Genomic DNA, 24,556 nt, shown 5'->3' with positions numbered 1-24,556 from the left:
ATTCACTAGACACTTGGGCCATGTACACACAAACATCGCAGTTTTTTCTACAAGGTTTGGCTTTCTACAAAGTTTGTTCACACAAAAACACACAAAAACTTTCTGAAAACTCCAATCGTGAGAAGATTTTTCAAAATTCTGGATACATTGTGGTCGTGTGGCTGCTATGGCTGGAGTTTTTGCCTTACGACATCTTAACGTGCACTGTTTTCTCCGTTCTAATTGTCCAAAATGGCAGGGATCACACCAAGGGCCTTATTATACAGGTCCGATTTTATATATGAATTTTCATTTTATTTATGACAATTAATCAACAAAAAAGTAAAGGAGTAAAGAGAAAAAGTAAAGTAAAGATAAAGTAAAGAGGCCGAATGGAGGAGGCTTGTTCTTTATCCTTGTGCAGATGGTCTGTTTAGCTGTTTTCTCGCTCATGACGCATTCAGTTTTTCTACTTACAAAGTCCGCCATGTAAATAGCAAATGCGCCTTGCGACGCAACTGACTCTTAAAAGGAATGAAAGATGAGACTCTGATTGGTTTAATGCAAGTATGCTCAAAACGCACCCATAACTCATTAAGAGAATAAGACAACCCTGTTAGACCATGCACCAGGGCGTAAACCATATTTTTTCGTCCTTAAAATTTGCCCATAATGCTTTTTGCTTATCATTAAAATAGAGCGCCAAATGTTGAAAATGTGCTTGAGGCAAATTTTGCACATTTACTGCAAATGCCCCACGTATTCCACATTGTGGGTGGGGGTACAAGGATAAAGGGAGTAATCTGCCTATGTTCTCATGTTTGCATTGACTTGTATGCAATGTACTCACGCTAATTCCAGATTTGATGTGAACCCAGCATAAAAGGATTTTATTGCCTCCTGTTGGTTCAGCGTGCCCTAAACATGTACTACAGTGTGTTTTTGCATATTTATGTGGACAGAGTTTTTTTTTTTTTAATGGAGAGGAAAACTGTTTATAAAAATACCCATGTACATGGCCTTAACAAGTGTCACTGAGCTGACCAGTAAATCTCCACTGTGCACTGACCCTCAAGAGTCAGTATTAGACACTGCCTTGGGGTTTAAACTAGTGCCTTGACCCAAACAGGAGTAAGTTTGAGTTAGTGGAGTCAGTGTCATCTCATCTAGCCTCAAAATGGGCACCAGAGCTGCAGTCTTTAGCATTCTTGTTCTTGTGCACTCACTTCAAAAACTGAAAAGTAGAGTTCAAATCCCAATTAAAGAGGGGCAAGCAGAACTGAAGGTTTCAAATGCAGAAAAATATGCCAAAAATGTATAAAATCCACATACCCTCCATTAACGCCAACAAACTTCAAGTTCTTCTTCGCTCCCCCATTGCCCTGCTTGTCAGGACAGTCATTCTTCTTCATGATGGATTTGAGGCCTGATAAAGGAGAGATGGTTAGATACTTGAAATATAAGCCAAGCCTGCACCTGTTCATCTACCTTTGCACTAACTTAATCCAACGCGTATTAGAATAAACTCCATTTTTCCAACCCTAGAATAAAGCGCAGTCTAGGAGATTATTCTTGAGATTCCTGTACCAGAAGTAATGCAAAACATTCACTTGTTGGGTTCCATAGAGCAGATAAGTTAGTTGTACTCATTCATAATGCAGCACACCAAACTGTGAAAACAACTGTTACAGTCACAGAGGACCTGATGCTATAAAATTAATGCTCTAACAAGAGATTGTCGTTCTTATTTGTCACAAAAACATCACATTTAGATTTTACAAAACCTTAACACAAAAGGAAGATAAAACAAAACATTTACAGATATTTGCTCCATAGTGCTTGTCTGTAATTGTTAAAGAGAACAAAGATGCATGTCACAGCAAAATGAGCAAGCGAATACAATTACAAAAAACATCAAATAGTTTGAAATGCTAAAAAAAAATCCCACAAGACTGTTTTCATTCATTAGAATACAATGACAAAAAAACTCCAAACTATCTCCAAAGAATCCAAACTAGTCAGGGAATTATAAATTATAATAAAAAGGTTGCTCCGTAATATGATAATATTTAGTGGAATTGTAGAATAACATAATTAGATCAAAAGAGCATAATTAACTGTGGCTGCACAAATAACAATAGGTGCCAGAATTCATGAGACCGCACCATTTTGCAAGCAATTTAATATGGGCCAGATGCTTTTAAACTGTCAACACAATCTCCTAAATGATCTTGGCATTCAGTAAGCAACTTCAGTATAAAAGCGTAATGCCACTGGGTGATTGCAACAGACTGGTTTCTGTGCCACACATGCATATATAATCAGGCAAAATATGCATTTTTTAATTTATTTTTTGAAGCTGACTTTTAGCTTTGTTTTAGATCAGTAGACACTCAGAAATCCTTCATTTTAAAGTCAGTGAGGTATTTACTATGCATTGCTTTCAAGTGGTTGGTCCATGTTTAAAAACTAGATGCATTTAGAATAGCTATTGTGATGACATCAGTATTTGTAGATATTTGTGTATATGGTCTGATTATAGAGACATTGTCATTTAAATATGGAAACACTGTGCAATTATCAATAATGTGAGTGGGCTTGACCAACAAAACCAGCTGTAGAACACACTCTCTTCTCACATTTTTATTAACGTTCCATCCCTGCAGGCACAGGACACCCAGATGACGTCATATTGACGTTGTACCCCATTGTACCACAACCTTGGAGAGATGTAGGATTTTGTTTGGAAATGAAAATTGGGTTGACCCAACCCAACGTTGAGCCGACGTCAATGTCCAATGTCCAACCTAAAATCGACCTAAAATCAACCAAATATCAACGTCTAATCATGTTACACCTTGTTGTTGTGTGGACGCTACCACTATGACATCTATCAGACATTGCATTTTGGTCACTTTCCAAAAAAACCTAAAATCAGTCAAATAACAACGTAATTTGAATTCATTAGTGGACCTCAAAATAACGTTGTCCTTAGTCGCTGGCTAGACATTGATATTTGGTCACCTGATGTCATGACCTAAATCGAACCTACAGTAATAATAATGTCTTATGATGTTGTGTGCCTTCTAGGATGCTTCAGGAAAACCTTGTGCAATTCTTAGTGTGCTTCCTTCATGTGAGTGGGCTTGACTAACCACCTGTAGGTGATAAGGGTGTCACGATCCTCCAAATCCTCGATTCGATTACATTTTCGATTATAAAGGCACGATTCGATTCGATTTTCGATTATAAATAATTAATTAATGACCAATTAATTATTTGTACCCTACCGTTTAAACTACCAGACCTGCATGGTCTTTGTTTTACCCATAAACAAATCATACAGTAAATGAATAAAGGCAAGATACACACATAATTACCACCTGTCAATCACTTTTTTCTGCGGGACTCGTGAATAGGCAATGATCTGTGTCCTTATAATGGCGTCGGTAAAAAAGACGCACAACCAACAGGAACCAGCCAACAGTACAAGTGAGTGAAAGATTGAAGCAGTCCTCTGACTGCCTGGACCTGCTGTCTCGAGCTCATATGGCTGTGTGTGCGTCTGTGTCTGTGTGGTCACGTGATGTTTCAGAGGTAGAGAGGAAGGAGGGCTGCTCAGAAATGCTACAAGCCACTGTGGATGTCAAATCGTTGTCGTTCTAAAATGCCATTTAAAAACAAAGACAGTGTGAACATGAGTGAAAATAAATCCTTCTTTTGACTTATCCTTTCTTTCTCATTTGAGCTTGGTAAATATTGTCTAATAATATGACTTCATCATACCTCTCCATCATGGTTAAGAAATAAACACAGTTTCAGTTAGAAGAACTGTTGCCAATCATACAAGCCAGAAATATCTTAATCACTGCTATAAAGGTCTGTTTAGAGACTATTAATTATTTGCTTATTTAAATACAAACAGCCGGCCAGGAAGTGAATAATATTAATTTATGGACAGCATCTACGATACAAGCTATAAAAATGATTAGGACTCCTTTGAGGCTTGTGGAGTAATATTTTTTTCTCAATCTTGTAACATTAAATTGACAGCTCAATAACCTTGCTTCCAAGCACCATATAAAGCCTAACAGGGCTGATACAAAAAATGACACAGATGGCACAAACATATTCAAAAAGACCCAGCAAACAATTTTGTTTAAGGGACATCTAAATGTAGACAGTTAAGCTAAAACAAGGCTAAACTTGGGCTGTCAGTAAAAAAACTAATAGACATCTAAGAATAGCCCAAAACTAGACCAGTTGTCAAATAGACAGATTAGACAGACTTTATACAGTATGTGTAGCAATTCATTTCTGTTTATTTGATGACTAGTCTAGTTTTGGTCTATTCTTAAGACAGCTATTAGATTTTTTTGACAGCCCAAGTGTAGAGAAGACGACTATGTTTAGACATCTATTAGACATCTATTAGAAATCTTTTAAAAACAAAAAATGCTTGCCGGGGACTTTCACATTTGTCATTACAATCTATTTTTTTTTGAGTCTGCTAACATAATACAGAATAAGACCTCATCCTACCTGATTGTCTTGCAGCCCCTCCTTTCTGAACAGGTGAGTAAAAGGCAGACAGGGCACTGAGGGACCCTCTCAGGTGGCTTTGAATGGAGCTTATTTTGGAAGAATGAGGTTTCTGGGAGCTCTCTCCTTTTGCATCTTGGCCTCCACTTCCCAGACTGGCCCACTGCTCATTAAAAAGTCCCTGTATACGATTAACAACTTGGCCGATAGCAGCAGGAGACGCTGTGGCTTCAGATGCCCTTTGAGATTGAGGGTGGGGATCCTGTCCTTGTGTTTCTTTTGGTTCCTGCTGTGTTTGCAAACCTGAACTTCCTTCTTCTCTTTCTTTCTCTGTTACTGTGCTTTCAATGCCTAGACTCTCCGCAGATTCTGTCTTTTGGACTGTGGGCTCAGTAACTTCAATTTCACTAGCCAAAGTCTCAACCATAGCACTTTCTACCATGACATATTCTTCAGTGTCACTTTCTGCAACATTTTCACTGACTTTGGTATCTGTAATCTGGCTTAATTCACTATCTTTGATATCACCCTCTTGTTCTTTGTTTTTTATAGAGTCTGTGTTTTCTAGCATTTCCAAGACTTCCAGACTATTGTTGCCTTCTAGATTGTCCAGGACATCTGTCTCTATTGACTGGTCACACATGACTACCTCTACCCCTACAATTTTCTCTGCTGTAGTGACTTGTGCAAGCACTTCAATGTCTCGAGCTTCTACTATATTTGTTTGAGTGCTCGAGCATTGAGATTCAGTTACTTTGGGATCCTCAATTGGTTGAGGTTCTGTTGAGATTCCTTTCTCAAGGACACTTTTGCTGTCTGTACTAACCGATGCATCACATTTGACAACTGGTTCAGGTTGCGGCTCTGTCTCAATAGGACCTTGAAGAATCTGCTCTTTCACTTGGTCAGTTAGTTCCTGTATTCTCTCATCCTTTTGTCTGTTTTTATCCATTTCTTCTCTTAGCAAGACATTTGTCTTTTCCAGTTCACAGCTTGCCTTACTTAAACTTTCTTCCAAAGTTCTCAATTTTGCCTCCAGCTCCAAGTTAGAGACAAGTTGCTGTTCGGCAGGTTGGGCTGTTGTATTCTCCTCAATTATAATTACACTTGGTCTTTGAACAGTCATGGTAACTTCTTGAGTTGATGTACATTCAGATTCTGAAGCTGGAATCCCTTCTAACAGTGTTGGCTGTTTATCTTCAAGCAAAATCTCTGATCTCTCCTGCTCCTTTACTTGCTCTGAGGGACTCTTTGATGCTTCTTCTTGAAGTGTAGGTTCCTGCAAAAGTTCCTCTTCTTCATCAGGATCAGTTGGAGTTTCTGCTTTGTCTATGAGTATCACCGGGACAGAAACAGGAGCTGGCACTTGTTCCTTTTCTGACTCTGTATCAGTTACAGGTTTGTTTATTTCAGAATCTGGTTGTACATTAAGCTGCACTTCAAAATGTGGTTTTTCTGGAAGCTGTTCTGTGGATCTGTCAGAGGGCACTTCATGAACGATTTCATGATCAGCAACTTTGTTTTTGGAAAGGAAAAGTGCATCTTCCTTCCCACTTGTAGATGGGGGTAAAGCACTCACTTGCAAGTCAGCTTGAAGAACCTCGATCTCTTTCAGCTGCAAAGGTCTCTTTTGTTCTGACTGATGCTGCAGAATTTTTTGAAGCAGTCCTTCCCTTTCTGTTCTAAGTGAACATATTTGAGCCTTCAATTCTGGGATGGTGCGGACTTGCTCTTCTAACTCACGCACCCTTTTAAGCGCAGCTGTGATCTGTTGATGCAAGCTGGCCCTGTCCTGGGGAATGCTGCCTCTCCTGTCACCTCCATCAGCCGGTCGAAAAAGCTTCTCAGTTGAGCCATTTTGAGACTGGGAACTTTGCTCATCAGTTGAATCTGATCCTTTTCTGCATGGGACATTAACAGGCATACTGGAGGCTCTTAACAGGTGAGGCCTAACACTAAGGCCTATGGATTGTTCATTCTGAGATGAGGTCTGTACTTGAGACTCTTCTGCAACCTTTGGTGAGGGGAGGTAGCTACTCCCAGATATCTTTGACTGGCTGGTGGCAGAACTTCCACTAATGCTACTGCTACCACCTGTGGCATCACTGGCTCTGAACTCAAAAAGTTGTTGGACTTCAGTGACACGTGACTTGGGTTTGGACCCTAATGTGGAGGTATTGGCCCACGTATCTTTGGCTAGAGGTCGAGCGCCATGCCCAGGAAGGCTGAAGTTGCGAGGCAGTGTGCTGTACTTTGGACCCCTGTTTTTACGTTGAATGTGCACCCTCTTGATTGTGTTCCCTTTCTCTATGTCATCTACGTACTTCAGGAAGTCCAGATCCAAGTGAAACCCATAGGGGGTCTCTACAGAATATGGCAGCTGTTTTCGCTGTACTCCACTCTCAGAGGCTTTAGTAGCAAAGCCATTTGCTGAAACGCAAGGTACTTTTTTAAACATCTTGTTTTGTAAATTTCGTAATTCAAGCAGTCTTAACAACTAAACAATTGATGCTGTTATTTGTATGCAAGGAATTATAATGCTGTGAACTATCAAAAACAGAAAATATATTATTTACTGGAAATGATAACAAAAAATCTAGTATACGTACCACTTTTCTTGTCCATTATTTCTGTTTTTGCAGTCTCATGAGTGGGATCTGATGTAAACACTGGAAACCTGTAGACAAATCAAAAACAAAATGTAAAGATCTCAAATTATTATTTTGTAATGTTATTCATTTAAAGGATCAGTGAAATCAATAATTCTTATGCATATACTGTAGGATACATTCATTCTTCAATAGCTGTACAAATTAGAATCCATACTTCCGGTACAAGATGATTTTAGAGTATTTGTTTGTGGCATTACAGAATCCCACGCCACTATTTAAAGTTAACCACACAGTCATTGTAGTTCATTCTGTTTAATTTACTCCAGATGGCTCACAGTTTATGTGGGGTTGATTTAGGCAATGGAAAACATTTTTTTGCCATTTTAGATTTAAGATTCTTCAGGGGCTTACGTAAGGCTGCTGATCAAAATACATCATGCTAATACAAACTGAATACACCCTGAGGCTTCAGGTCTGGAGATCTACTTCTCAATGTCCTATCTTGAAGCCACTCAACTTGTAAGTTACTAAAATATGGTGAAGAACATATTGCTATCACACACATTCATACAAACACTTGTAAAGCTATCTTGATGGGAACTTTACAAAGACACAGTGAACAAACTCTATGTTTTATCCATGTACCCCGATCTTACTCCTAAACCCAACCCTCACAGAAAACCTGGTTATTATACTCATGTGGACATTTGGTCCCCACAACAGTAATACAACGAGTAATACAAGGTACATGTACAGACAGACACACACACAAACTCACTGGTTTATATGGAAAAGTGAATCTCAGTAAAAAAACACATTTCTGCAGTAATTATAAAGTTTATCTTATTTTAATGGAGCACTATATTGTAGGGTTGTTTTAACCTAACATTGGTCAAATCAAATGTGAACAAAAGATTTATATGTAATTTAAAAAATATAACCCAATGATTGTTTTTTTTTTCTCTCTTTTTTTCATATTTGACCTTGCGTCAGGAGATTGGGGTAAAACAACCCAGCATTTTTATAGAGTTAAGATTTGCCTTTGAGCTATTTAACAATTACATAATGACTATATATAATTTGCTGTTTATGAATGAATATACTGCATTTAGCATGGACATGTTGTCACTTTACACAGAGACTAAATTACATACAATTTCTGGGTTGTTAAAAGCCAAAGTTGGGTAAAAACTACCAACTATAGATTATAGAGCTACGGATTTTATTCAATAAATTATCCTAGCATTTGATTCTGTTCATATTTTTCCAAAAATGTGTTGAAATAACACAGCATTATTAGAGTGCGAGACACATGAAATGTGAACATTCTTCTGGTGAAATGTATCCTTTTCAACATTTAGATTTAAAAAGAACTATGGACAACTCCCTGGGGGTATGTTTGCAGATCTTAACTATACTGAACTTATGGGATAAAGATTACTCAAAGATGTGTCATCTGGCTTTGAGTTCAGTGTTGCAGTCTGAGCCAGATGCTGGGAATTTGGAAAGGATATTCTTCAAAGGATCAATCTATGTTTCATGAATCCTGGAACACTGACTGGCTGCTGGATGTCTACATCTGGACAGATTAGCATAAAAAAAAGAAAAAACATGCTGATATTAATAAAATGTTCACTATTCAACAATAAGAAAGCAACCTTCCGATGACAATTTCCTCACTTAGTAAAAGCAAGGGTTGTATTATGTCTCAGCTGCTTTTTAGATATGGGATCTGAGCCATGGTTTGGTTGAGAAATCAAGCAGTAAGCATTCTGAAGAAAAATGAAACAAAATGCCAACACAGCATTTAGTGATCACACTATCAATCAACAAACACTTTCGCAACACTTTTATTTTAGAAAATAATGTTTTAAAATCAGTACCACTATGAAAGAAAAATAGAGTGCTGTGGCATAGTGCTTAAAGCTCTTGAGATGTAATCAGAAAGTTACTGGTTTGGTCACCACAAAAACCAAGCCATGAGCAATCACTGTTGTGGCCTTGAGCAAAGCATTTAACCTGAGGGTTGATTCAGGGGAACTGTCCCTTGTGGAAATGCACTGTTAGATCAGTTTGGATAAGAAAGCTGCCCAAGCAGTTCACTTCAGGACAGGTTTTATGTTAGACATTAAGTATACACACATTGTTAATAATAAAAAATAGCAATAGAATAAAAGTTTATAGTTACAAAAGGACAAAAAAGTAAAAAAACAAACAAACTCACTTTCTGTTGGCAGATTGCCTTCTTTATTAAGGGTCGCTGCAGCAGAATGAAACGCCAGTTACTCTGACACAGCTTAAAACAAAAAAGCTATTGCCAAATATTACTAAATACCATTGAATATTTAACCCCTCTACTGGGGTTCTGTAGTATACTCTGTACTACACTGTACGTATTAAATTTAATTACGGAATTATGATAAGCGATAAATGGCTTACAAATGTGACCTCCTGAAGATGTGGTTTGCAAAATGATGAACAGAAAATTGTTACAGCCGTCGATAAAAACAATTAACTCACAATATCTTAATATGCCTACTTCCCTTCCATAAAGTATGCAAAAAGCAATATGCCAAAGAAGTAGCATGTTTGAATTAAAATTCTTTAGGATTTTTGACACCAATGTTAGATGCAAATTTGATGTCGTTTTTACATCAAGGAAGTCAGTTGACTTCAAATCAAATTGCATTTTTGTCAAGTATCTACTGGGGAATTTGGCAGATGAATTTGCATCAACAAATTTGGAGTTCACACTATAGAGTTTTAAGGGTTAGATAGGAACATAACTAAAAAAGGTCTTAATTTAAACTCCAAAGCATTCCTAGATTGTTCATTTAAAAAAATATTAAGCATCTTAATTAAACTCCTTGGTTTATAAACAGCCTGCATTTATCCCCTAGTTTCAAGGCAAACCCATGTAATAGTGTTAATCTGAGCTTGACTGACAGCTGAATCCCCAGAATCCGACACACTGCAGCAAGCATGGAAAATGTACAGCTTCTTAAGTCCTCCTGGAAAAGAAAGGAACAAGGCAGGGAGGCAGGGGATGAGGGGCATCCCCAACCTAAGAAATGTTTAATGCCATTCAAATACACTGTCGTTGAGTCTTAATTAGCCAGAGCTGGAATGCAGCTTGTAATTGCTGAGTAAAGTGAGGCCTAGCCACTTGTCAATTAACCACATGGAGCCAAACAACACAGCGCTGCCTATTTAATTAAATACCAAAAAAAGGCATAGATAGAGTGAATAATTAGGATGAAATGAGAGAGAGACGGAAAAAGAAGATGGCAAATCAGGGCCACTGGAGAGAAATTACTTTAATAAGACGACTTCCATGCAATCTTTCGCTGGCCTCATTTGCCGGAATCTGTTTAGTCTTATCTGTGGTCATATTAGAGTGAGTATATTAAAAATTCGTGTTTCTAGTTTGCCTCAAGATCACCTTGCCTTGTTTGTTGTGAATCAAACGTCAACTGTTTGCACTGCATCCTAAAAAAACTAATTTCGGGATACTCCATGCATAATAGAAATTTAATTGCTTGCCCTCTTTATCCTGCTTTCGCTCATAGATGACCCAATGGAACAAGCGATGTTGAGCTATAATAGAAAGACAATGTTTATTTAGCTATTCGCAGCAGATTTAATTCAATATAACTAATCAAATTGCAGGGAAGGAGCGGAAGTGAGGGAAGGAAATCAATCTCATTTGCTGTCTTTGTAACCGCGTAGGAGCAGAATGCACGCAGATGCGCACACACACACAATCCACCTGCAGCCCTACAAGCTCAGCATCTAGTGCTGATTAGGAGTGCTGAAGCCTTGAAAAGAAATCGAACCAAACAGAGCCAAAGGCAGCAGAAACTGGCTGAGCAGCCAACAAAACAACATCTGTGGGCATTCGCAGGCATGCCAGCTGGACAAGCAGGGAAAGACTGTTAATATTCCACATGCCTGTAATTTGTGATCCTCAGCAGAACCGTGAGATTTTAGTCCTAAGGATGCACACATGCACTCACATAAGTCACAGATTCTATATTATGATGCAAACACAAGTATATTTATGGCATTGTTACTGTGTTTATGTTAGAATTTGAAAGTAGTGAGGCCTTGATGAAAAATTATACCAAAATGAACAAAACTTGAAAATTGCCCTGGGGTGTGTTTCCAAAACCACCATTAGCCAGCTAAGGTCGCAAGTTGCGTCATTATTATACACATAGTTTGAAATCCTTCATTTCAACGTGCATTCGCAAACTGTACTGCAAACATGTACATTTACAACTACACCTCTAGAGCTGTAGTTGGAAGCATAATTCCTGGTTGTGCTCTATTTCCAATTATCCACAATTACTCCTATTCCTTTCGAACCTTCCAACATTTAAACTTGGAATGGTCTCAATACTGTAAAGCATTAAAGTCATCTCTCTTAGGTGTAATTTGCTTTCAAGTATTTTTACAGTTCAGTTTTAGCAGTCTTCATATTGACAATTGCGCTCCCTTCGCAGTGCACATTGAAAATATTCATGCCATTATGAAAGCAGCCATGGCTCATGAAGAAAACTATAGATTTTATACTTTTAAAGAGGAATTTACGTTACGTCACCAAAACTTGTGTAAACAAAAATATATAGCATACGTGAATGCTTTTATTAATAGAAGGTTATTTATTAAGAAATGTAGCCTAATGTATATGACATGGGCCTGTTGGTTAGAACATTTCTGCACTGGTTTGAATGTGTCAAATTTTAAAAGTAGACTTTTACAATAAATAAATTATTATTATTATTATTAGTATTATTATTATTATTATTATTAAGTAGGATTTTTCTTAATTTCTTGATAAATAAATTACAACCAATAACGATTTATATATGAGATTAAAATATGTGTTAGCTAAGTGGTTTTATGTTTTAGAATAAAATATGGAAAGTTCTCAATAATATTTGTAAAAGAAACATTGGCCCGATATGAGCTGTTTGCATATATTTCAATTAATATGGAAAGCGAATGCATGTTTTTATTGATACGTACCTGATGTAAAAAACCAAATATTGGATTTTTTTAAAGAGTGTGCGAGTAAAACAATATAATTTGCACAAAAAATTATGGGGTTCTTCTTTAAAGAAGTTGGTACTCCACCCCGTTTAGAGCATCATTACGAACATTTTACGTTATAACTAACGATTCAAATGACGGATCTGCGACAGAGAAACTGCGGTTTTGGGAAACACTCGTCACTACATTGTTCTTGTCCCAAATGACGCATGGTTCTATGATAGTTCTGTAGTACAGGTTATGTAGTATATAATGAATGTATTAAATTATTAAGATGGTTTAATATGTTTGGCATACTCATTAATGTAATTTTACTGAATTAAACAGTTTATAGTATTTAAATTTGACTTGTGCATCAAGAGAATGACAATTACTTTTTTAAGTGGTGATTAGGTGATAAATGGCTAATAAATGTGATCTCCTGACGACGTGGCTAGCAAAAGTATGCACAGCAAACAGTAGAAAGTACCAATTAACTTGCTACTTCCCTAACATACAGTATAGTATACAAAAACAGTTGGCCAAAGAAGTATCATGTTTAAATTAAAATTTCTGACAGTAAGCAAAAAGTACCAAGATTACCTGCAAGATTCTGAAATTCACGGTTGACATTTGACAATCAAGCCACAGAAAAACTGAAGATTACACGAGGGTGACAACAGAGCAGCTGTACTCATTAAAAATCTCATACTATCCATATTCGCACAAGATAGAGCAATGTATGTGAATTAGGTTTCAAACTAAACGCATGATGCAGATATTTTGAGAGCAGTTCTGCATTCGAAATGGCATACTTCTATACTATATATTACGCTAAAATCAGTATGCGAGCCAAGTAGTATGTCCGAATTAACAGAATTCGAAAATCAAGATGCGAGAAGTACCGAGATGACCTACTACTTCTGGTGAGATTCTGAAGTGTGCATCGGATGGACACTACACTATCTTATGATTCCCTATGAGAAAATTCATGATTGGGAGTGAAGCAATGCAACTCATGCGGGTAGATCACATGATCATATCAAAATGGCAGATGTAGTACGTCCAACTTCCATTCATATTACTACTATAGAATGTACTTTTCTAATGGTGGAGTAGTACGTTTAAATTCAAATGCAGTACCAACTGAGCAGTAGGTGATTTCAGATGCAGCCCAAGTCTCTGAGATGATTGATCATTGAAAACATTAATTCATTTGGTTTCTATTTTTGTAAAATACAAATATACTCAAATTTGTTAGTCATTATCTTCAAAAATGTAAATTACACAACATTAAAGCAATGCATTGATCATATTTTTCTTATTGTTTATTGAACTACTGCATAAAATCAATTTTACACAAATAATCATTCGCCCACGTTCAAGCTCATGCCAAAAAATGTGCTCTGATTCCCTCTCTAATGGTTACGATCATCTCCCACACTTGTCATTCCCAGTAGCTCAGCTCTGTTCCAGGCTTTACTGCTCCCATCTAATGACAATAAACAGATAGAAAGTGGGCTGTCTGACAGGAAGCATAAGCATGCCGCACTTCCCCTCTTTGATGGAAGGTTCTAGCTCAACAAATGGCTCTGCAGAGCGTCAGACATCTGGAGGAGGTAGAGAACACACAACATCTGTCCAACTGAGATCAGAGGAGGCCTGGAGAAAACAGCGCCGGAATGAGCGTTAGACCACCAGTGAGAACATGTGTCTATAACATATCGCATTCAGTATCAACTTACTAATGATAAGTAGCATAGACAGTCTAACACACAGTAGTGGAGGCTAATATTCTGATTATTCATGTAAAAATGTAATTTAATTGAGTTGAACTTTTACAATATATAGAATTCAGAAGTATTTGTTATTAGCGACACAAGTGGCTGTTGAGTAAACTGCAGCTGGCAAGACTGAATGTGATTCAATGACTTGAAATACAGTGGGCCCTTGCTACAACTGCGGCCTCGCAGTTTCCCGGATATATGTGCTCTCCCATCCGAGGGTTGGAAAATCTTTGGGCAAATCTTTGACTGTGCATTTTCAACTAGAGAGGTATTTTCGATTTACAGCCAAAATAAATAAACAGCTGAAAAAGCTGAAAAAGAACTTAAAAAGCCAAGCAGTGCTAATTGAGCTGGTTTGACTCTGTTATGCATCCATAATTTTAGGTTTTGGGCAGGATTTTTGATTTTCTGAACATCCCTAGTTTCATTCCTGGTTCTGTTCCTGATCTACTAGTGAGTCTCTGAATAATGCAGAGGAATGACACGACTTTAGGGAAATATTGTGTGCTTTAACTGTACACTTTTATGTGTGGTTGAATTTTTTAACCTCTTATTCATTGTTACATTATTTGGTCATAACAGGGTGAACATGCAAACTCCACACAGAAACGCCAACTGACCCAGCCGAGGCTTGAACCAGCGACATTCTTGCTGTGAGGCAACAACACTACCTACTGTGCCACCACATCACCTACGTTATTTAATATAATTAATATATTTATTATAAAATTGTTTACTTAATCATGTTGACAAATTAATAATATCATAATACAATAAGTAAAGAATATTCACTCATTCATTTTACTTTGGCTTAGTCCCTTATGAGGGATCACCACAGTCCAAAGACATGCTATAGGTGAATTGAATAGACTATATTGGTCGTAGGGTATGAGTGTGTGTGTTTGAGTGAGTGTGTATGGGTGTTATGCAGCTGGAAGGGCAACCGCTGCATAAAACATATGCTGGGAAAGTTGGCGGTTCATTCCACGGTGGCAACCTCTAAAATAGAGACTAAGCCGAAGAAAAATTAATGAATGAATAAATGTATTCATGCGTTTATACTATTGATACTACTAATGAGCTAGTTAATTTGACAATTCTAGAAAGTTTTAAACAATTTCCTTATTCCTGATCCATGAATGTGTTTGGTTGGGTGAATAAGTGAAAGCAAATAATGTGTGTGTGTGTGTGTGTGAGAGAGCGAGAGAGAGCTTTCATTAAGGATGTGAAGCAAATGTCCATAAATTATTCAGTCATCTCGTGTTTGTAACGCTACAAGCAGATGAGTCCGAGCTTCTCATTAGTACTCAACGGATTACAGCACAAGAAAGCAATACGTGAGGTTGAGAGGAAGAAACAGAGACAGAAATGTCTAACCGTTCAGATCGGGAATGTATTTGAAAAGGGGTTTTCTTGGTTCAGACAGAGAGCACTGAAAGGAAGGGGGAATGGATGGAGGAACACACGCAGATGATCAAGAGAAGGGGGCTATCGAGCACTGGCAAGTGACAGCCAGGTGCTAGTTCTGGATTGTTCACATCCCACGGGATCCACAGCAGCAGACACATGAGCACGGCCAGATTCCAGCAGAGATAAGACTGATGCCCCATATTGATAATCATTTACAAATGCCAAACGTGTTCTGAACTGTCAGAGGCAAACATATGGTGAGAGCTAAGCTAATCCACATTTACACAAGCTCTTAACACCCAGTCGCTGTCAGAAATGCAGAGACAAAAAACAAATGTACAGCACTCTCTTTAGATGCTGCAATCCTTCCGTCTTCAAGGAGGCTCCAGGAAAAACTGCAATTCATCAGAAATAAGATCAATACTCCATATTGATAATCATTTATTTATAAATGCCAAACATGCTCTGAGCTTTCACAATCAAATACATGAAAACCAGGCTTATCCACATTTTTATACACACTTTAAACACCTACTTGCTCTGAAAAAATGCACACACACAAACACACACACACACAAACACACACACTTGTACAGATATTTTTATGGGGACTTCCCATAGGCGTAATGCTTTTTATACAACAGTTCTGCCTGGTTCTCGAATCTGACTGGCTTATAGCCGTGCAATATTCTGCAATATCAGAACTCATACAGTCTCCTTCCCCTTCTGTATTACTCTGCCCATATAAAAAGACAGCAGATCAATAAACTCACTACAGTTTGAGAAATATTGCAGTACATTAATGTACTGTTGAGGCTTTTTTAGGCGAGAATATAGTTGTTTAGATTGCATCTATGCAGTTTATTTATAAGGATAGTGCCTATTTTTAAATATTTATAATTTCTGAGATACAGCGTGTCGGTGGCCATTAGCCTGTCATTAAGCAGAGCAAAGACGGTTGACGTTGATCATCCATAAAATGGTAACTAAGGCCACATAATAAGCCCTTATGTACAGCTAAACAAAATATAAAACTGGTAAGTGACATTCTAAATGTCGGGTCGAGTGCTTTTTTATTTATACCATATAATTGTAGTATAGTGAGTGTGAGTCTGGACTCATATCAGGAATGTATGTAGGTTGTGTTGGCCACGCTTTGTATAACCTTGAATTATTTTTTGGTTGACTATCTTAGTTTCTAATGAGTCTCCTGTTTTCATTATTGCAAACTAGTTCAGTAAACAGAAAGAAAAAAGAAATACCCGCATGTGTTTAGAGTTTTTCCTTATTGCAAACACAACAGTAAACTGGTAGTGATTGCGTTACTTAGGTTTTTTGAAGTTAATTAATGTGATATCCCGATTGTAACAGAGAAATAGTGGGGGATATCTCTGTAGACTGATGGCATTTCATGCCGTTCAGCCTTATAATCTTAAAATATGAGCAAAATTACCTGTTTTGTCATGACTTTAGACATTACGCTAAAGAATCATTCAAATACTAGCTCTAAAGTGACGTTTGTGAATTAGTGACAGCTTCTGCTGTTCTCACGTCAGCTGCAGATGTGGAAGAAATGATGGAAGAAAGAAGTTCCACGTACAAAAGGATTTTTAGACTCTCCGTGTTTGATTTGCTTTTTAATATACACGATTATGCCATCAAACTGTTGTATAAACGCATTATCACAATCATAGAAGTGCGATATGGCTGTATATAGTTACTGGTGGAATACTAAGATACTCGTTCTGCAGCCCCTGCCAACGCATGCCTCCCACCAGAGCCGATATACAGCCATATTGCACTGCTATGAGTGTGATGTTGCTCATTTATACTTTGCATATTCTATCCCCCTAACCCATTTGCATTTTCACATTTTGAAAAGATTTCTTTCTATGAGCAGTTTCTGGCGAGGCAGTGGCGCAGTAGGTAGTGCTGTCGCCTCACAGCAAGAAGGTTCGCTGGGTCGCTGGTTTGAACCTCGGCTCAGTTGGTGTTTCTATGTGAAGTTTGCATGTTCTCCCTGCCTTCGCATGGGTTTCCTCCGGGTGCTCCGGTTTCCCCCACAGTCCAAAGACATGCGGTACAGGTGAATTGGGTAGGCTAAATTGTCCGTAGTGTATGAGTGTGTGGATGTTTCCCAGAGATGAGTTGCGGCTGGAAGGGCATCCGTTGCGTAAAAAAAAACTTGCTGGATTAGTTGGCGGTTCATTTCGCTGTGGCGACCCCGGATTAATAAAGGGACTAAGCCAACAAGAAAATGAATGAATGGTTTGATTTCGTTGAATGAACTAAGTTATGGTTAAGGACTTTTATTATGAGACTTTTTGAGAATTTACTGAGTCTATCAGAGTCATATCTATATGACGTGCATAGGACTGGACGCTAAACAAACCATGCTACCCAGCAAACAATTTTTTGTTTAATAGACATCTAATAGACATCTAAACAAAGACAGCTTGGCTAAAACAAGGCTAAACTTGGGCTGTCACTGAAAATCTAATAGACATCTAAGAATAGCCCAAAACTAGACAAGTCATCAAATAGACAGATTAGACAGATTTAATACAGTATGTAGTCTGTAATTTCTGTTTATTTAGTCTAGCTTGTCCTATTCTTAGATCTCCATTAGATTTTCACTGACAGCCCAAGTTTAGCCTTGTCTTAGCCAAGATGTTAAACGTCTATTAACATCTTTGAAAAACAAAAAATGCTTGCTGGGTAGCAGTGGAATGCTAGGTGAAACACGAATTCACGAATTCACGGATTCCCCCATTTATGAATTTTAGCTACATTTTCAAGGGAGAATAAGTTGTAAATGTACTGGTATTGCTTTATTTGTGGGGGACATTTTGTCCTTACAACATCAGGAATACTTGGTACACACACAGATGCACACACATACTGTACAACAAATACAAGACATTCATTAGATGATGCCTTCCTTTAATTTTCCTGAAGGCCTCAGAGAAACAGCTCTGTTTTCATGCATCAGGAAGCTCTCCTCTCTAAAGAATTACATTAAGCAAGATCTCACGTGCATTCGCAGACACTAAACATCAAGTCGCTCTCTCAAACACAAAACAAATGCATATTAAACTCATTAGACGCTGCCTTCCTCAGAAGCTCCAGAAAAACAACACTATTTCCATGCAACAGAAATAAGACTGATGGTCAATATTGATTCTCATTTATTTACAAATGTCAAACATGTTCTGAGCTTTCACAGTCAAAGACATGAAAATCAGGCTCATCCACATTTTTATACACACTTTAAACACCTACATGCTCTCAAAAACTGCACACACACACACTTGTACAGCTATTTTTATGGGTACTTCCTATAGGCATAATGCTTTTTATACTTTGTATATTCTATCCCCCTAGGCCATTTGCATTTTCACATTTTCAAAATACTTTATTCCATGAGCCGTTTCTTTCTGGGAACCAAAAAATTTGTCCTCACAAGATCAAAATATATTGGTATTCCTATACTTCTGGGGACATTTTGTCTGTACAACAAGAAACAGCTCTGTTTTCATGCATCTGGAAGCTCTCCTCTCTAAAGAATTACATTAAGCAAGATCTTACGTGCATTCGCAGACACTAAACATCAAGTCTCTCTCTCATACACACAAAACAAAAGCATATTACACTCATTAGACGCTGCCTTCCTCAGAAGCTCCAGAAAAACAACACTATTTCCATGCAACAGAAATAAGACGATGCTCAATATTGATTCTCATTTATTTACAAATGTCAAGCATGTTCTGAATATTGACAATCAAACACACTGTCAAACACAGAGCCAGGCAAATACACATATAAACAGACACCCAGCTAACAATTCTAGGTTCTAAAACATTCCCTTAACGTTCTCATTAAGTTATACAACAATTTTTTTAATGTTCTGAGAACATTACTTGTTAGCTGTTTAATTAATCTAAAAATATATAATAAATAAATAAATAAAAAAAATAGCACACACACAAACCAATGTCAACTATACTCATCAGAAGCTGCTATACTATCCATCTTCCTGGAGGCTCCAGAGAATTAGCATTATTTCCATACATCAACAGATATGCTGTGTTGATGATCATTTACAAATGTTAAATAATGTATCTTTTGATATGTCAAACACATGCTGAAAAAATAGACTAGCCAGCATTTATATAAACTTAAAACACCTAGTCGCGCTGAAAAAAATGCACACACATACAGAAAACAAATGCATAATACACTCTCATTAGATGCTGCCTTCCTCGGAGGCTTCAAAAAACAACACTTTTCCATGCATCAGGAAGCTCTTCTCAACACAAACTCAAAGAATTACATTAGGCAAGGTCTTACATCACACACACTGAAGTAGCTCTCACACACATGCACACAACAAATGCACAATACTCTCATTAGAAGCTGCCATTATCCCATCTTCCAAGAGGTTCCAAGAAAACAGCATATTTCCATGCATCTCCTCACTACATACTCAAACATTTACATTAGCCAAGGTATTGCAGGCATTCACACAAACTAAACACTTAGTTACTCTCAAAAATGCACACACACACACACAAACACACACACACACACACACACACACACACACACACACACACACACACACACACACACACAGAAACACAAAACAAATGCATAATACTCTCATTAGATGTTGCCTTCCTTGCAAAAGAAATACAGCAGTATTCCCATGCATCAGGAAGCATTCCTTACAAAGTGCTCAAAAAATTACATTAAGCAAGGTCTTACATGCGTTCATAATGGAGAGGAGATGAGCTGGTTATATGTCGGAGTGAAAAAAAAGAGCCCGGCAGTTATTCCTGCACTGCAGTAATAGCAGCAACAGAGCCATTTACAAGCCTAGCGACACAGTCCAAGCACAAATGGATTGCATAGACAAGAAACAGAGTGCAATGACAGGCTGAGATTCTCACCTGCAACATGGCTTCCAGAGCCAGAGAGAGAGTGTGCATCATCGGGAGAGATGGGAAGGGATAGAGAGGCAGAAAGAGAAAGAGAGGAAGACAAATATAGGGAGAGGGAAAAACAGAGACGGAGCCCCAGAGTGACAGACTCAGAGAGAAAGCAAAAGAGAGAGGAGAGAGAGAGATAGAGGGAGAGAGACAGAGATAGAGGGAGAGAGATAGAGGGAGAGAGAAGGGGGAGGAAAGGAATTCCTCTTACCTAGCATGTGCTGTGAATCCTGCTCCCCTCCCTGTCTACCAAAAACATGCAACACCCCTCCCTTCCTTTCTTTGAACTTCAACCTGATGATGCAAGAGGGGAAAAAATGAGGGAGATGGATATGATTGATAAAGGGAAATGATAAATCAGATAAAAAAGAATAATATCTATACATCTATACATATCTATATCTATATCTATATCTATATATATATATATATATATATATATATATATATATATATATTAAACTGAAAAAAAAATATTTAAAATGCTTTTTTATATTAAAAAACAACATGAAAAAGTTTGTTGTGGGTTTTTTATATATCTTATGCTCACAAATTCTAAATTTGTTTATTCAAAAATATAGTGAAAATAGTAATTCATTCATTAATTTTTCTTCGGCTTAGTAATGTAATGTCTATTTATATAGTGCATTTATCATGTTTGGCAATACAACCGAAGCGGAGGTGGGTCTCTCCACACCACCACCAGTGTGCAGCATCCACTTGGATGATGCAACGGCAGCCACAGGACAACGGCGCCAGTAGGCTCAACATACACCAAATATTGGTGGAGTGGAGAGACAGTGAAACAGCCAATTTGGTAGATGGGGATGATTAGGAGGCTTATTAATATTAACCTTGTTTAATCACAAATGCAGTGATAACACTCATTCATTCATTCATTCATTTTCCTTTAGCTTAGTCCCTTTATTCATCTGGGTTCACCACAGTCAATTGAACCGCCAACTCATCCAGCATATGTTTTACTCAGCGAATGCCCTTCCAGATGCAACCCAGCCCTGGGAAACACCCATTCACACATATACACTACGGCCAATTTACCTTATTTAATTCACCTATACCGCATGACTTTGGACTTGTGAGGGAAACCAGAGCACCCAGAGGAAACCCACACCAACATGGGGAAAACATGCACAGAAATGCCAGCTGACACAGCCAGGATTTGAACCACTGCCCTTCTTGCTGTGACGTGAGAGTCCTAACCACTGAGCCACCATGCCACCCGAAAACAGTAATATTAGGACATGTTCTGAAATATTAGCTCAGCTATAATGACTTCAAATTAATTTAGCATAATTTAAGTGTATAAAATTTATTTTGTTTTACTTACTTATTTAACTAACTCCACTAAGTTTTTGTCACAATGATCGAAATAATTTTAATGTTGATTAACTGCTTAAACAACTTTCTAACTATAACCAACGTTGAAAATACTTGTGCAGTTTAAGATTTTGATGGAAATTGTGATGTTTGTTAGAATATTTTGATGAATATAAATGTTAAAAGAACAGTGCTTATTTAAAATTGAAATCCTTTGCAAATGTACATATATTTTACTGTCAGTTTTGATGAATTTTATAACTAAACATTCTCAAAATACGCATAAACATCTGATATATGGTCATACCTATATAAACACACATACAGTACTCAGCATATATAAGTACACCCCTCATCTTTTAAATTCATATTTTTATAGGAAGCTTGACAGTATTATATTTATACATATACATTAGATTAGTCAGTACTGAAGCCAAATCCAACAAAATTACTTACTATAACAGTCTAAAAACTAGTAAGCCCAAATTTACGTTTTAGAAAAAGATTATATACAAATTTTAAATATAGGAAAAATCATAAGCAACATTTTTTTTTTTAAATTAGTTGAAATTTTGTGTAGTTTTTTTATTTTATTTTGCATTATTTTGCTTGAATTTAATTGCATTGTCCTTCAATTTCTAAATATGTTTGGTAATTAAATTAATATTTTAATCAATATATCTGTTTAATAAATCTGTTTTGGTTGAATGCATTTTACTGTCAGTTTTGATGAATTTTATAACTAAACATTCTCAAAATACGCATAAACATCTGATATATGGTCATACCTATATAAACACACATTCAGTACTCAGCATATATAAGTACACCCCTCATCTTTTAAATTCATATTTTTATAGGAAGCTTGACAGTATTATATTTATACATATACATTAGATTAGTCAGTACTGAAGCCAAATCTAACAAAATGACTTACTATAACAGTCTAAAAACTAGTAAGCCCAAATTTACGTTATAGAAAAAGATTATATACAAATTTAAAATATAGGAAAAATCATAAACAAAAAAATGTTAAAAAACAAATTAGTTGAAATTTTGTTTAGTTTTTTTATTTTATTGTGCAATATTTTGCTTGAATTTAATTGCATTGTCCTTCAATTTCTAAATATGTTTGGTAACTAAATTAATATTTGAATCAATATATCTGTTTAATAAATCTGTTTTGGTTAAATGCACCAAAATCCAAAAAACCAAAAAAAAAAAAAAAAATGGTACCAAAAACCATTACTGAAAATGGATACAAATATTAATTTTCAAAATGGGGTGTACTAAATTCGCTGGCCACGGTATATACACAATTGCATAATTCTATGTAATACTGTATTTAAACATATGTACATATTTGTAATTCTAATAGTTAAAGATTGATATTTTTTTACATGTGAAATCCAAACAAGACCTTTTATGTTGCTAAGTATTTGCATAAATTGCTATATATTTATTAAAATACATTTTGTTAAGCAGAAATTTTAAAAAGAAAATGCTTCCAAAAACATATGTAGTAGAAGTCAGAATTATTCGCCCCCCTGAATTATTAGCCCCCTGTTTATTTTTTCCCCCAATTTCTGTTTAACAGAGAGATTTTTTTTCAACACATTTCTAAACATAGTTTTAAAAACGCATCTCTAATAACAGATTTATTTTATCTTTGCCATAGTGACAGTAAATCATATTTGACCAGATATTTTTCAAGACAATTCTATACAGCTTAAAGTGACATTTAAAGGCTTAACTAGGTTAATTAGGTTAACTAGGCAGGTTAGGGTAATTAGGCAAGTTGTTATATAATGATGGTTTGTTTTGTAGACTATTGAAAAAGCTTAAAGGGGCTAATAATTTTTACCTTAAAATGAATATTTAAAAAAAGTAAAACTGCTTTTATTCTAGCCGAAATAAAACAAATAAGATTTTCTCCAGAAGAAAAAAATATTATCAGACATACTGTGAAAAATTCCTTGCTCTGTTAAACTTCATTTGCAAAATATTTTTTAAAAATAAAAAAAAATTCAATGGAGGGCTAATAATTCTAACTTCAACTGTATGTTTATGTAAATACATTTGACTCTGATTTTAACCATCAATTTCATCAAACCATCAATTTTTAATCTAACAAAAAATATGCTTCAGTACAGTATATTTGACACAAGAATATTAAACATTATATATATTCACTGTATCATTTGTAGTTTAGTAATATATATTATATTTCAACATATCTTTCCAAGGACATTCATGTTTTTCTACTCGAAAACAAGACAAAAACATAGCTTAAGATAAGAAAATGAGTTTTGCAGTGCACACTAGAGGCAATGTATTTGGCTATTGTGGATATTAGTCCTGAAGGAACAGAAACATGCAAAACATGAGAAAAAAGCAGCAAAGATGAGTCAGAAAAGTGAAAAAACAGCCTTCATACTCTTTAAAAGGTTCAGTTGGCCGCTGCAGAAACTCCCTCTGCCCTCCTCTTGACACACAACATCTGAGAGCTGAACTGATGATGGCTGCTTCCTCCAGTGAAATGACCCATGCAGAGAAGCTCTCTTACTTTCCCTCTTTCTGTGGTGTCATTTTTTACACTCTTTCTGCTCTTCAATAACTCGTATAGCCTCCCGGTAATACTCTATTCTTAAACAAGAGTTGAAGTGTAGATCCTCTCTCTCTCCCCGGTGTTATGTCAGAACTGTGGGGTTCCCAACATGAGCTGTCTAATCATTAGTACTGGGTGGAGGTTAACCATTAACAATGCTACACCAGATCTCCAACTTATCTTCTCAGAACACCCGGGCTTTAGTCAGGGGTGCCCGTTGACAAAAAATCATTATACAAAAATCATGATGAGCTT

General features: G+C 36.7%; 1 protein-coding gene across 12 annotated transcripts in view; it reads right to left on the bottom strand.

Annotated features, from left to right (window-relative positions):
- kank4 (KN motif and ankyrin repeat domains 4) overlaps positions 1-24,556 on the bottom strand; it is a 91,819-nt gene that overhangs the window by 19,551 nt on the left and 47,712 nt on the right. For 4 of the 12 annotated variants that reach the window (XR_015493813.1, XM_087257546.1, XM_087257545.1 and 1 more), the window contains 4 exons: positions 20,567-20,649; positions 7,131-7,198; positions 4,522-6,951; positions 1,312-1,405 (listed from right to left, as the gene is read on the bottom strand). Coding sequence is in view for 8 of the 12 variants with exons in the window: in XM_087257546.1 (XP_087113672.1) it covers positions 1,312-1,405; positions 4,522-6,951; positions 7,131-7,146 (2,540 nt within the window). In the remaining 4 variants the exon portion in view is untranslated. Of the gene's footprint in view, positions 1-1,311; positions 1,406-4,521; positions 6,952-7,130; positions 7,199-20,316; positions 20,465-20,566; positions 20,650-24,130; positions 24,399-24,556 lie in introns of those variants that run through there. The other 8 variants (XR_015493816.1, XR_015493814.1, XM_087257549.1 and 5 more) reach the window with 3 other exon arrangements.

Source organism: Danio rerio, chromosome 6, assembly GCF_052040795.2.
Source record: "Danio rerio strain M-AB ecotype USA chromosome 6, GRCz13ab, whole genome shotgun sequence".
Lineage (NCBI taxonomy): Eukaryota > Metazoa > Chordata > Actinopteri > Cypriniformes > Danionidae > Danio > Danio rerio.
This window is presented reverse-complemented; position numbering and strand designations above follow the sequence as displayed.